We start from the raw sequence: 14,976 nt of genomic DNA, 5'->3' as shown, positions 1-14,976 counted from the left end.
AAAATAATAATTACTACCTACAGAGTTGTTGAAAGAACAGGTGAACCATTTAGAACCCAGAGCCTGCACTAGGTAACTTCCTAAGTTCTCACTGTTCTTATTAGCTCCTATATACCTATCCTTGAGTCAACCTCTTGGACATTAGATTAATGGGTAGGATTGATGGGCTAATTCATTCAGGCTTAGCAGTCTTCAGTAACTTTCCCTCTCATAAACAAAACTTTTTTGACCAAGCCTAATATCAACACGCATAGAAGATTGACTACAAATTTTATCTATTGTCATTTCACAACAGAAAAAGTAAAGATGGAAAGCAAAGAGCCAGTTTAAGGCAAAGTTCAGAGAGGTAAATTAAACCTGAATATAAAACAGAAAAAAAAAAAGAAAGAGAGAGAGAGAGAGAGAGAGAAAGAAAGAAAGAAAGAAAGAAAGAAAGAAAGAAAGAAAGAAAGAAAGAGAAAAATAGAGAAAGAAGAAGGAAAGAAGGGAAAGAGAGAGGGAGGAAAGGAAAAAAAAAGAAAAGAAAAAAGAAAGGAAGAAATGCAATCAAGCAGCTCCAGAGACTTCTATATTTGGAATTATGACTTTAGTAGGGAATTCAAGTAACTTTCTTAAAATTGATAACATTGTTCCTTACATGACCAACTAGATGAGATTTCTATTTTAGGAAGTTAAAGTGGGGAAACTGCAGCCACCTCCCTCCCCGGGATGGTAAGACCAAAGCCAATTCCGAACAAGCAGCCAAGAAAACCAGAGGACAAGGACTTAAAGGACACTTGAAGATTTCTAAACATTTAAAAACTTTGTTTCCTTTACAGTTCCTTTTTCCATTATTCCTATGAGAAATTGGTCTTAGGGGCAGCCTCAGAATTTCTATAGTAATGACTTAGAACAATTTGATTAGAAAGTAAAGGAACGGGAGCTCCAGAGAACTTCAATCTTTGAAAATTAAAATTTCATTTTTATCAAGTAATATAGGAGCAGTTAACGCTGTTGTGACTTAGAGTGTGTATTTGGAGTGGCTGGGGAGGGCCGATGGAGATTACGGGGAACCAGATCTGCTGCAGCCACCACCTGCATCCCTAACTTCCATTTCCATAGCACCTCTGCTCACCATTGGCATGGTGACTAGTTGGATTGTTAAAATAAGAAGAAAGGAACTATATGATTGTCTGGTGGGGGCAGGAGGACAGAGCCAGCAGAGAGCAGAAGCCCAGGGATGGAGTGGGAAGGGCAGTCACTAAGACACCAAGTGCTTGGACATTCTGCTACAGGAAGAAAAGGAGATGCAGGGATGAAACTGGGTGAGTACATCATGGCCCTGGGCTTGGTGGTGGGAAGGCCATGAGGTTCTTCTTTGACTGAGCTACAGATGAGCAGTTGAGTAGCTTTTGCTCTTTTGTAGTTTTGTACAGAAACCTCATAAAAGTTTTTTGTGGGTAGATGAGGAAGGAGGGGATTTGTCTGGTGGGTAGTAGGAAAATGCACTTGAAACTGGTGGGTATTGGTGATTTGGCTTCAGCATCACACTTGGCAAATTCTGTGAACATGTGCACCCTCAGATTTTTTTTATTTAGGAAGATTATGATCCTAGACTTTTAGATGTGCTTGACTTTTGAATATTTCTGACCGATGAGAAATACAAAATAACTAATTAGTTAAAAGCATAGAGTCTCAGTCTAAATCATTATTGTATAAGTTACTGGCTGTGAGACCTTAAACTAGTCTAGCTATCTATAAAATAGGGACACTGATGGTGCTGTCATGAGAAGTGTCCATTACCCAGTCTCCAGAATGTGTAAATGTTACCTTAAATGGCAAAAAGGACTTTACAAATGTCATTAAGGTTATGGACCTTGAGATAGGAAGATTTACCTGGATTATCTATCATTATCCAGATAGGCCAAATCTAATCCCATAAATTCTTCAAAGGGAAGAACTTTTCCACCAGCTGTAGTCAGGATCAGTGAAATGCAACATGGGGACGTTACTGGCCCATTTCTGGCTATGAAGATAGAGGAAGGGCACAACTAACCAATGACTGTGGAGGCCCCTAGAGCTGGAAATGGCCCTCGCTTTACAGCCAGCACAAAAACACAGATCCTGGTCCTACAGCCATGAGGAACAGAATTCTACCAGCAACCCAAATTTTCCCCGACAGCCTCCAAAAAAAAGGAACACAGCCTGCCAACATCTTAATTTTAGTTTGGTGAGACTCATACCAGACTTCTGACCTATAAGAACTGTAGAATAACAAATATGTGTTGTTATAGCTGCAAGAGAAAACCAATATAGTTAAAAGAGATAATCACCTATATCGATGAATAGGCATGCAGTAGGCAGAAATATTCAGTATTAGGCCTTGAAGTTGTGTTTGCATTGCGCCTATTATCAGATTGTCTAGATTGTAGTGATGGAGACTTTCAGGGAAGTGGGTGGAAGCCTTGTCAAGGTGGCCCCTGGCCCCCTCACTGCTGATGATGGTTACTTCCTACAAATAAAAGGAAAGGATAAAATTCCCTGTCCTTGGAAACAGCTGAAGAGGAAAAAGGATTTGAGGAGAAACTATCAACCAAGTAAATGGAACTCATTTTAGTTTGGTTGCCTGAGACACTAGGTATTAGGTATCTAGTTACATATTAAAGGATAATTCGGGATCCCTGGGTGGCGCAGCGGTTTAGCGCCTGCCTTTGGCCCAGGGCGCGATCCTGGAGACCCAGGATCAAATCCCACGTCAGGCTCCCTGTGCATGGAGCCTGCTTCTCCCTCTGCCTGTGTCTCTGCCTCTCTCTCTCACTGTGTGCCTATCATAAATAAATAAAAATTAAAAAAAAAATAAATAAATAAAGGATAATTCAAAATCTCTGGTAATCCCATACACAATGTAGCATATTGTGTGTGTGTATGTGCATACACAGTTACAGTTAATATACTTTGAATTTATTTGTAATTATTGTATTATATATAGGCATATATGATTTATATCTCAATATAATGTATATTTTATATATATGTATGCTTCCCTCAGGATATATATGGATATAGGATATATATGCTTCTTTCAAGATAATATATTATCATACCTTTGGGGATAGTTTTAAGTCCTTTTGGAGAAGAAAGGTGCTGGGAAGAAAAGCCTACAGAAGTGCCACCTGAAATTCATTCTGAATTAGTGGAAAGAGAGTACAAACCTACAGATTCCAATTCTCATCACAGACATTCCAACCCAATAGTACACCAGGAAGCTACACCAGTAACAAGCTCTCCAATGGGGGTCTAGTTTTAGAACCTCTACATTATAGAACTCAAGGGCTCTCAGGCTGGTTCTGTGATAATACTTCATTGATGATGACACTGAGATTTCTGACCTCTAACTTCATTAAGGAACGAGGAGATTTAGCTAATAAACTATTCATGATGGAGTAGAGATTTACAATCATCCTGTTGCTTAGAGAAAATTTGAAGATCCTATAGGAAAAGTGGTTTGGGTCATAATACTCCCTAAATATCAAATGGGAGCTGGAATCCATGTTGATATGACTCATTCATTTGTTCAATGAAGTTTCTACAATATCCCATGCAATTTATTTAAACATTTAAATTATATATTATACATGAAATGATTTCCTTATAAAATGTCTTATAATAAAAATTAAAGAAAAAAATACTGTTTTGTTTCCCTTCTCTAGTAGCACATTCCTCAATGGTCATCCTTTTCTTATTTGTTCTTCAAGAAAATATTATGTGACTTACATATAACATGCACAAATCATGGAATACTCAGGTTTAAGCCTCCAAAAAATTAATGAGATTACACACCTTCCTTTGTCACTCAACAATAAGTTAGTACATAATGATCACATTACCCTTTTTAACTGCAGCATGACATGTTGTATGTATCATGATGTTTTTGAACCTATCTGGCCATTTTCCATTGAATGACATTTTGGTTCTTTCTACAATTTTTGCCATCTTGCTCTCTCTCTCTCTCTCTCTCTCTCACACACACACACACACACACACACACACACAGAGTGCTGAATCAAATATCCTGATATATGATTCTACATGTATGATGGGATTTCTCTAAGAAGGTTAGACATGTATTTATGAGTTGAAGGGAGTGAATGCTCTGTCCCTTTCTACACTGAGTTTTGTAGCTACATGGAGTTGGAAAGAAAATAACATCCTTCAGTCCATAATTCTAGGTTCAATTAGTTACAAATCTTGAAGATTATCCTTACTTGGATATTGATGCGGTCATGATAAAGCCTGAGTGATGCCTCTTGTATGAGTTTTGAGGTGTTTTTGTACTGTAGCAATGCCCAGACCTCCCTATCTCTGTTACTAGTGCCTTTTTGGCTTCTCCCAATGATATAAATTGGCTGTTTTTATCATGGCAGTGTCCTTTGGTCAGTAGCAATTCTAGTCCTCAGTCTTGATTTTGAATCTTAAAAATACATATATATTTTATAAAATATATTTTATTTTATATAAAATATATTTTATAAATATAAATTTATAAATAAAATATAAATATATTTTTATAAAATATATATATATATATGGAAAAGGAGGTTTGGTTCCTTCCTGTCTCGGAAGAAATTGTCCCAAACTTTTCTCAGCTTTAGCAATGTGGAGGACTTGATGGATGGCTCTTGCATTCCTGAATGAAAGACCTCTGCTGGGAGCATAGGGCACACTGTGTACAAGGAGCAAGGAGCAAGAACCAGCCTGTGGAGCCTATCAGAAGTCCAAGCTACAGACTGCCAGGAGGGTAGGTAACTGAAACTGCCTAGTGTTTCCCAGCCCTGTGTTTCATTACCCACAGATCACCGGGACCTTGGTTCTCACTGTCTTCACCGCTACACTCAGCTCCTTCCAGTTTGGATATGACATTGGCGTGATCAATGCACCTCAAGAGGCAAGTGAAACACATACAATTCAAATCTCTTTTTGACGATTTCTGTCAGTGACTGAACGATCTGTGTTCCTCATACACAGAGATAAAGTGTACCCACGTGGGGAACATGGGGTAATCCCAGTGTTCCGTCAGGCACTGTGTGCATGGCTTCAAAGCTGATAACTTGGCCTTGACTACTCAATAACCCTCACAAAGAAAGAAAAGGTAATAAACAATTCTTGATCTCTGACTCTGCTGTTCGCTGAGCTCACTGAAAACTCAAGCCAGAATACCACGTGCCTACAGATGTTGTTTTAAAAAACTTAAGAGTGTATTTAGAGCTCTGAGCCATAAGTGAGTAAAAAAAAAAAAAAAAAAAAAAAAAAAAAAAAAAAAAAAAAAAAATTAAAGGAATAAAAATGCTGGGAAATAAGCGAGACGAATAAAAGGAATGACTCATTTTATGCACAAACTTTCACTGGGCACCAACTCACTGTGCATTGGGTACTTTAACATATGTTGTCCCAGTCTAACCTCCAGAAACCTTATTATGCCCAATTCTAGGCCAGATGAAAAAGTTTAGGAGACCTAACACTAAAAAGGTCCCATCTTCCCCACCTAATTCTGTCTCCCCTAGATAATTCAAAATAAGATAATATAAAACTGGGCAGCCCGGGTGGCTCAGTGGTTTAGCACTGCCTTTGGCCCAGGGTATGATCCTGGAGTCCCAGGATGGAGTCCCAGGTCAGCTCCCTGCATGGAGCCTGCTTATCCTCTGCCTGTGTCTCTACTTCTCTCTCTCTCTCTCTCTCTCTGTCTCTCATGAATAAATAAAATCTTTTATTTTTTATTTTTTAATAAAATCTTTAAAAAAAAGATAATATAAAACTGCTAAATCATAGTCAAGAAGTCCAACAAAATTTTCACCATGATAACTATCCGGATGGGGGTTTTTAAAGATCTTGAATAATTCCTATCATTTGCCTCATTTATTTTGTGCATCCCTACTCTGGTATCCAATGAATAAATAGGAGAGGGATGTCGTTTTTCTTCACTCCCACAGCCTGTAAGTGGGGGAACCAGGACTTCATTCCCTTTGCTCTAATTGAGGCATTTAGGGAAGGATCAACGTCTTTTTCTTCCTCCTGTAACCAATGTCAAGCACAATGATTGGCATAAAGAAGGTGTTCAATGAACTGTTTGGTGAGTAAAGAGAGAAAGAGGAGAGAAGCTGGTGGGGCAGTGGGGGAGAAGAGGCATAAGATTAAAGGCACAAGCATTTGTTGGGTGCTTTCTATGAATACATCATATTTCATCTGCTTCCCTTACAATGTTGGATTCCAAAAAAAAAAAAAAAAATGTGTACTGGCTCTAGTCTGTCACCTGAAAAGTGTTGCTCCTTGGGCCAGAAGATATGCTTTGGTTGTATGCACCATATTATCATGAGATTGAAAGATTTAGATAACAATGCTGGGGGCCACAGCTTTTTTCTGTGAGTGATGACAACACGTGCCAACTTAGCAGCCTTCTTAAAATTTGGTTCAACATCAGCATAATTTGGAATCAGAAGAGCCTCTTTTTGTGTAAGACCTTTTCATTTCCTACTTAAATCATCCTCTCCAGGGAAGGAGAGGGAAAATTAAAGTTCCCCCTCCTTCAATACAAGTCCTAGAGCGAGACTTTAAAACATGGATCCCCCACTGGCATCAGGCTTGGTGACCACTCTAGAGCCCCTCTTTCTGTGTTTAACAAGCCACTTAAACACCATTAAAGAATAGTCATCCAGCGTCATTTGTTAGTGGAATGACACGTGGCATTATTTTAGGGTATTTTAAATTTATAAATTTTAAAATTTATACTTTTTTATGATTTTAAAATTATACTTTTTTATGATTATAAAAACTACACATACCTGTTACAGAAAGTATTCACAACAAATCACCTATACTTACTCTACCACATAGAGCAAACAGCTGAGAACATTTTGAATATTACCTTCCAGCCTTTTTTTCTATGCATTATTATCCATGTAGAATGGTCTACTAATGAGGCAAATGTCTTGGTCAAAGTTCTTTTATAATAAGAGGATATCAATTCTGTCCCTCACTAAGCAGATTTCGTCACATAGGGCTTTGCCCATGACTGGCAGCCTAGAGCAGCTCATGCCAGGCCCTTGTCAGAGGTCCTCCCAGGCCGCTGAAGAGTGACCCAATCAGCCCTGAGAGGAAGGACAAGAAAGGAAGCCCAAAGGCTGCGCCTTTACTCAATTACACATTGGTAGGATCTTTGCCTCTATTGAAACACATCATAAACTATGGCTCGATGAAATTTAGTTTTGAATGCTGCTCATTCTATTACATACAGAAATCTATGAGGACACAGAGGGGAAAAGTCCTTCAGGTCTTAATCCCTTCTCAGGGGGCACTCAGTTATTTTTATCTTTGAAATTCATCAAATTCATCAACATGATTGGTTTCCTCTCTTTGCGCTGGCTGCTAGGAAGTTTATTGTTAAATTTATAGCATACTTCTAGCAAGGATATAGCACCTAGTGTTTAGATTTTGTATACTAACTTTATTGTTGGCTTCATCTTTCCCAATCTTTTTTTCTTATAGTTATTTTTATGCTTCTATTTGAATAGTTGCATCAATCTATTTAAACCCTACTGTGCACAGGTAACACTGGTGTGAAAAGTGTTATCTTTTTAGCCTGCAGAATATTTTCAATTTTAATAGCTTCCTGCATTTAAAACTTGAAGAATTTTACATAAAACCCAGATTTCTGGCTTCTTTTTAAAACTTACATGTTATGGAACACTAGTGTCACATTTGCAGCTTCCTTCTTTAGGTGGGACAAATGCCTTCCAGTGCTATAATCTTGCCCACTTGCTATTATATTCTCAATAATAGAGATAGTACTTCAGTCCTTTGGTTATCAGGGTTCTCCTTCACTTAATTTGTTCCTGCCTAGTTCCTGTGGGCACTGGAATTTGCAACCTCTGTTTTACAGGATATAGTCAACTATAAGGAAATCTATCCATGATTGTATGTATATAATACCATAATCGGGATGACCCTTTTAAACACCTGACAAACATTCCAAAGGAAAAATAAACAAAAAGTGTATAGATTACTTGAACTATTGGAGCTACTTTATTTTATTTCTTCAGATAATAATATCCCATTATGCATACGTTTTGGGTATTCCATTGGATGACCGAAAAGCTATCAACAACTATACTATCAACAGTACAAAGGAACTGCCCACAACCCCATGCCTAATGGATTCAATACCAACCCCTTTGGCAGAGGAAGAGACTACAGCATCTTCGAACCTTGTCACCATGCTCTGGTCCTTGTCTGTGTCTAGCTTTGCAATTGGTGGAATGATTGCATCATTTTTTGGTGGATGGCTAGGGGATCGGATTGGAAGGTAGGCAAGTTTCATAAATAAGCATAAACATGGAAACTTTAGTATTGGGGGTTTCTAAGACTTTGTTAGAAAGAAATCGTCCTTATTTTTGTGGAATAGTTCTAGAGTTGCTTCTCAATTCATGACTCTATGAATTAGGTTGGTTTTAGAACAAATAATGTAGAAAGCTGTTGCCCTAGTTTGCTTAATCATGGAAGCATTTATAGCAAAAATGAGTTTTGTGTGTATTTCCACAGAAATGATTTGATTCTCTAAATTTGTTAGTTTTAAAACACATCAAGGCGCCTGGGTGGCTCAGTCGGTTGTGTGTCTGACTTTTGATTTTGGCTCAGGTCATGATCTCAGGGTCCTGAGATCCAGCCCGAGTCAGGCTCCACACTCATTTGGGAGTCTGTTGGGAGATACTCTCCTTTGCCTCCCTCTGCTCATGCTCCCCCTACCTCAAATAAATAAATTAAATCTTAAAAAAAAAAGAACATATTAAGAAACCACTATACAAATGGTTAACTCAGGAACCCAATGGCAGAACCAAGAGTAAAATTTTTAACCAGGGAATCCATGGTTTGCTTCACCAAATCACTCCATTTCTCATTTCTCGGACATCCACTTTTTCATTTTCAAGTTAGAATTTGTCATTTGGATCAGTCAAGTCCTAAGGTCAGTCAATATCCCCAACTCCCATTTGTCCCATATACTTGGCATGGGTTTCTAGCTGTTGCTTCTGCTATCTCAAAGTCCTAACTAGAAACGAAGCAAATAGTGTTTCCACTTCTTTACTCTGATTTTAATCACGTGTCTTGGATTAAAAATGTCACTGAAAAAAAAAAATCACTGAAACTCCTTTACACTTAAATTTCATTCACTTAGTCATGTGACATACTAAATTGAGATTCCATAGCCACACATAGAGAGGAAATAAAATCAGAAAATCAAATGTTTGTTGTTTTATATTCATCTTCTGTTTTGAGGCCACATTTTATTAATTATCTTTTCCCTGATAATAAGAATAAATATGCAAGTATGGAATATTTAGAAAATGCAAAAACCTTTTAAGATGTAAGTGATATAGATAACTATTTTAGTAATTCTGGATTACAATTCATTTAGTTTTTAAAATTCCTATTTTAAGTTATAATTTTATCTCTCTTGTTATTAAAATTCTGATAATTTCCTCCTCTAGCACTGGAGATTTTATATAATAAGACTACAAGAAGTTTTCTTAAATAATGAATACCAATAATACCATAAAATAGTCAGTTTCTCACGTTTTTATCAATTTACTGGTATTTAGCTGAACTTAAAATCAGGATCTGCAAATTACAGGGTTCATAAACTGACTTTAATTGTTTAAAAAATTTAAAAATCATTTTAATTTGAACCAAACTGGTTTAAGCAGTCATTGAAATTTTTTCTATATTAACTATTTCTAAAATAAACAAAATTAAGCAAAGTTAAATTTTAAAATATGAGCAAACCAATTCTTTTGGCAGCTATTGATATTTTATACTTCTTCACACCCCTACTGGCTTAGTTGGTGGAGCCTGACTCTTGATCTCAGGATCATGAGCTCAAGTCCCAAGTTGGGCATAGAGGAAAGAAAGAAAGAAAGAAAGAAAGAAAGAAAGAAAGAAAGAAAGAAAGAAAGAAAGAAAGAAAGAAAGAGCCAGCCCTTGTTCTTATCTCATTTAGAAATTAAATTTTTGGCAGGTCCAGTGATGTACTCAAACATTCAATTCATGTCCTCATGATGGAAACAGGACGCATACCCTCTCAAGTCTTAGAATGTAGCATCAACAATGGTCATACTCCAAATCAATGTCAAATTATCATGTATCGAATGACTTATGGTAAACTAAAAGTGAAGCTTCTTCCAAGTCTCAGAAGAATGATTCTCTATGATTAACAGCCACAAAACTGATAACTTTAATGTCAAAATTTACGACAAAAGAGTTCAGCCTCCTATTAAACAATTTTACTAGGAAGATTCACTGAGAAATTACATGATTTTCCTTACTAAGTCAGTGCTCTGTTAAAAATAAGTAAATAAAAATGTATTTTTCCATTACTGCTTTAAAAAAAAGTCTTTCCTTGTAATTGTGTAATAGGCAATAAATGTCTGTGGCCACTGTTTTATAGATTTGGCTTCTCAGGGTCACTTTTTCCAGAAGCTGTACACTTAAAATTTAACTATAATGATATAGTGGAGGAGACCATGGTCTGTGCAATCCACACTACTGTTAAGTGTAGGAAGGTATACATAGCCTTCCTTTGAATGGGTTCTTTCTTTTGTATAAAAAAAAACAGAACTCACTAAAACCAAGCATTAACCTTTGTTTTCACACAGATCAAACTCTAGCTTGTCACTTAGCTGTGTGAAAATGAGTGAGTTACTTAAGTTCTCTAACATGTTTCCCCATCCATCTACACTGAGGGAAAAAATAATAATACCTAACTCGTGGCATTATTGTGAAAATTACAAGAGCGCAGATAGAGGACTTACCACAATGCCTAGCACAGAGTAAGCAGGTACTGAATATAGCCTTACTTTGATGACAATGATGTGAAGACGATGATGACAGTGTTAAAACCTATGCTAACAGGAGTATTTGGAGCAAAATTTAAAGAAATATACTTAGAAATATAATTCTTTCTCCATGATTCAATAATTCCATGTATTTTTGGGTTATTCTTGGCTATTGCCTAAGCAGAAGTTAAAAATCCTTTAAGTAGTGCAAAGTGCTCTAGCATCCATTGATGGTAAGGAAGACAGACTTTAGAGCAATTTGGCATCAAATATACTTTCAGACTATCTCTTTTAAGAGTTTTTACTCCCTAACAGAATATACTTCCTAACAGAATATATACTACTAGCCAGCTAATAACAATTTCTCAAGGTAAAATTTTAAATTTGTTTGCCCTCCGTCCTTATGTAGAGAAAGGGCACTTCACAGAGAAATAGCCCTGTCTTTTTCTGCTCTGCAGCTCTGAAACAGGCCAGCTCTAAATCACTGTTTCCCCTCCCTTTGAGTAGTTGACATTTTTCATATGTTGGCTTTCTATTACTGCTCTTATGAGTTACCGTAAACAGTGGTTGAAAACAACACAAGTTTATTTTCTTACAGTTTTGGAGGTCAGAGGCTCAAATTCAGCTTCACTTGGTTTTAAAGCCAAGGTGTCAGCAGGCCTGGTTCCTTCTGGAGCTTCTGGGGGAAGAACTCATTTCCTTGACCTTTTCCACCTTCCAGGGGTCACCTATATTGCTTGGCTTGTGGCCCCTTATTCAATCTTCAAAGCACATTATTCCAATCTTACTTCTGCCATTATATAATCTTCTCCTCTGCCACTCTCTTATAAGGATACTTGTGATTCCATCAGTGGGCCCACTAGGATAATCTGAGATAATCTCTTTATCTCGATATCCTTGATTTAATCACATCTGCAAAATCTCTTTTACCATATAAGGTAATACATTCCCAGAGTCTGAGAGATTAGGATGTGAACTCTTAGGGGATATTACTAAGCCTATCACATACTTGTTGGGCAATCATTGTAGTATAAGGCCACATAGTTTTACTCTCCGGAAAAAAAAGTCACGTATTAAAGAAAGTTGCTTAAGAAAAGCTCACCTATTCAACACAGAACATAACAAGATGCTTACATCTCTTTGTGGCACAGTATTTCCACACCTTGTCCATTCAGATTCTTTTATTGGTTGCCTTATCATCTATTGAACTTTATTGAACTCTGAAGGTTTTTGTGCCCCACCTTCCCATTTAATAGGAAAAAAAGTATCAGACATCATAAATATTGTTAATTTTCATATGGTTAATTTTGAAAATAATGTTTTGTTGCTATTGTCAGCTTTATTACATATTTTACATTGGTAAACATTAATTCATAGGTTCTAAAAATATCATTACATACAATGTTAAAATATGAGTAATTATAATTCTCTGTGATAAGGCTAAAGTAAAAATATCTTTTAATTTACTTCCAAATAATTCTTATCAAAACAAATTTAACTTTGAAAGTTCCTTACATCATCTATGTCAACTAAAACCCTGCACCATTAAGAAAGAAAAAGAAAGAAAGAAAGAAAGAAAGAAGAAAGAAAGAAAGAAAAAGGAAGGAAGGAAGGAAGGAAGGAAGGAAGGAAGGAAGGAAGGAAGGTAAGGAAGAAGAAAAAGGAAAGAAAGAAAAGAAAGAAAGAAAGAAAAAGAAAGACATAACGAAAGAAACTCAATCAATCAATCCCTCATCCCTCACGAAGAACTAACGACATTGAAATGGCGGTAGTGAAGATCAGGCATTGAGTAAGGTTAATTTCATGTAAGAATTTCCTGACAGTTCCCTCTCCCCTTTCCTTCCTGCCCTTTTCCTTTCCTCTCCTTTCCTCCCTTCCCTGCCTCTTCGCCGTCCGCCTCTTTCCCTCCCTAGGGATTTATAGGTTATAATTACAGTGTTGAATGTAGCTATCACCACACAGTTGTTACTTAAAAAAATCAATTTGTAGAAAACTTAATTAGGTAACTGAAAAATTTGAGAAGTGTTATCTTAAATCAAACTAGTCATTGCCACAATTGAATCATCTCTATTAAAATGTGGACATCACATGCATGAACATCAGATTTTCTCATTATAAACATTATTGTTAATGCTTTAGTCCACCGATAAACTAGCAATCATGGTTTAAATTTCCCCAACTAACTTTTTCAGCAAAAATTACAATAACTGCTCTTAGGTAAATAGCATACTCTGAAAGCAAATAATTTTATCAAGTTTTGATGCTGAATTTGTAATCCTTGCTTTTTAAAATTTCAGAGTCAAAGCCATGTTGGTAGCCAACATTCTCTCATTAGCTGGAGCTCTCCTGATGGGGTTTTCAAAACTGGGACCATCTCACATTCTTATAATTTCAGGAAGAAGCTTATCAGGACTCTACTGTGGTAAGTCATGCATGTGCATGTACACACACACACACACACACACACACTTACTTGTCCAAAAATTATTCTAAAGGCAGATATGGTAACATGTAGGGAAGTTTTTGAGCCAGAGGTGGCATCACAAAAGTGAAAGGCAATAGCATAAAGTTGAAGTCCTGAGTCAGGGAGGTTTGGGACCAGTAAGTGGGAGTTGCAAAGCTTCTTCTTGCTCATGGCAATTTCTAGTGGTATAATCTCAGATAAATTATTTAACTCATAGTTTCCTAATCTGTTAAATGAAGGAGATAATATCCACCATGTAGGGCACTTATGAGAATACATGTGAAATGTTCAGCATAGAATCTGCCTGTACTAAGCTGCCAAGAAAAGCTAGCTGCTGTTATTGCTCCTGTTGTACAGTAGACAGTGGCACATCGCTACGCCCAGAACCCCCGACTCAGCTCTTACGGCTTACTTGGCCACTTGAGTCTCTGTCTCTCCTTCCTAGAAAGCCCTTGACACCCAAGCCCATCTCTCAGACCACATTCCCTTAACAACTGGATTCCAGATGTGGCTGAATGAAGCATTACAGTGGCTGTGACCACAGGTAGAGGTAGTTAGGCAGGAGGAGCTGGTAGGGGAGTTCATAATGGATGAAGGATGCTCCCCTTGAAAACCTCATATCTGAATATCTGGAACCACTAGTTCTTGAAACAGCTTTTCAAACTTTTGGAAGTTTCAAACTTTCAGAAGCAAGTTTAATCAGCAGAGGTCTGAACAAAGGGAGGATCACTTAATCTCTAAAATAGCCAAATCTTTAGCTTCTCAATGCCGAAGAATCCCTGATTCTGATGGTTTGGAGCCAAGGTTTTAATCCATTGTCCCAAATCATAAAGTTGTCTTTCAAAGCACTAATATTCACTGGGGCTGGGAGAGGAGGTGCAAGAGCACAAAACGACCTATAAAATGTTTATAGCTTTTACTTGCAAAAAGACTTATAGCTCCATGTGTCTTCAGTGATCCCTTGAAACAAAAGTCTAAATTACCCACAAGTTAATAACTTAATTAAAAGTCTCTTTTCATTACTTTAAATGATAATACAAGTAGCTGAAAGTTAGAGTAGTTTTATCAAGGTGAAGAGTCAACCCACATATGGAGAGATTTAAATTCAGAATGAATTAATTCTGGCACTGTTTCTGTCTGGCCTTAGATATATTAAGTAGATCTTTTGTGAAATGCAAGTAATAACACTATCAAGGAGGTCCAAATCATCATGATTCTTCCTTCTTCTCTCTCCATTTTTTTAAAATACATTATGAAAAAAAATCACAAATATTTTTGGGAAAATTGAAAAGAAATGCTATAAAACGATGTGGAGCAACCTATCATTAGCATTGCCAAGTAATTTGTACTCCTACCTACCTTTTAAAATGATGCCTCATCCTGCTCTGAGCATTAAAACTGCTAAAAATTATAGGAAATACATTTTGACTTTAAAATTATGTGAACTCAGACCCGTGAACTTATCTGCATTATTATGTTCTGGAGAGACAATAGGAAGCATTACAGAGACAGTATAGCTTGGAATAGGGCCAAATAAATAGGCTTTTTCTTATTTAAGATCAACAGACCACGCATTAGAGTTATATGTAAATGTCAGCCAAAATTCAGATGCCATATCAATCATGCAACTGTTCGCGTGAGATATTAAGAACA

At 36.9% G+C, this 14,976-nt stretch overlaps 2 protein-coding genes across 18 annotated transcripts in view; one reads left to right on the top strand and one right to left on the bottom strand.

Moving 5' to 3' along the window:
* The window catches only part of LOC119867530, a 115,753-nt gene that overhangs the window by 44,496 nt on the left and 56,281 nt on the right, over nucleotides 1-14,976 (bottom strand). For 9 of the 15 annotated variants that reach the window (XR_005384016.1, XR_005384011.1, XR_005384005.1 and 6 more), the window contains one exon: nucleotides 2,313-2,491. The exons of the other annotated variants lie outside the window; for them this stretch is intronic. The gene's annotated coding sequence lies outside the window, so the exon portion shown is untranslated. The remainder of the gene's footprint in view (nucleotides 1-2,312; nucleotides 2,492-14,976) is intronic. 15 annotated transcript variants of the gene reach the window in all.
* Nucleotides 1-14,976, top strand: part of SLC2A2 (solute carrier family 2 member 2) — a 32,020-nt gene that overhangs the window by 3,035 nt on the left and 14,009 nt on the right. The window contains exons 2-4 of one of the 3 annotated variants that reach the window (XM_038583896.1): nucleotides 4,832-4,924; nucleotides 8,073-8,335; nucleotides 13,157-13,281. In XM_038583896.1, the coding sequence (XP_038439824.1) occupies nucleotides 4,832-4,924; nucleotides 8,073-8,335; nucleotides 13,157-13,281 (481 nt within the window). Of the gene's footprint in view, nucleotides 1-4,625; nucleotides 4,778-4,831; nucleotides 4,925-5,017; nucleotides 5,129-8,072; nucleotides 8,336-13,156; nucleotides 13,282-14,976 lie in introns of those variants that run through there. The other 2 variants (XM_038583897.1, XM_038583898.1) reach the window with 2 other exon arrangements.

Source organism: Canis lupus, chromosome 34, assembly GCF_011100685.1.
Source record: "Canis lupus familiaris isolate Mischka breed German Shepherd chromosome 34, alternate assembly UU_Cfam_GSD_1.0, whole genome shotgun sequence".
NCBI classification, from domain to species: domain Eukaryota; kingdom Metazoa; phylum Chordata; class Mammalia; order Carnivora; family Canidae; genus Canis; species Canis lupus.
This window is presented reverse-complemented; position numbering and strand designations above follow the sequence as displayed.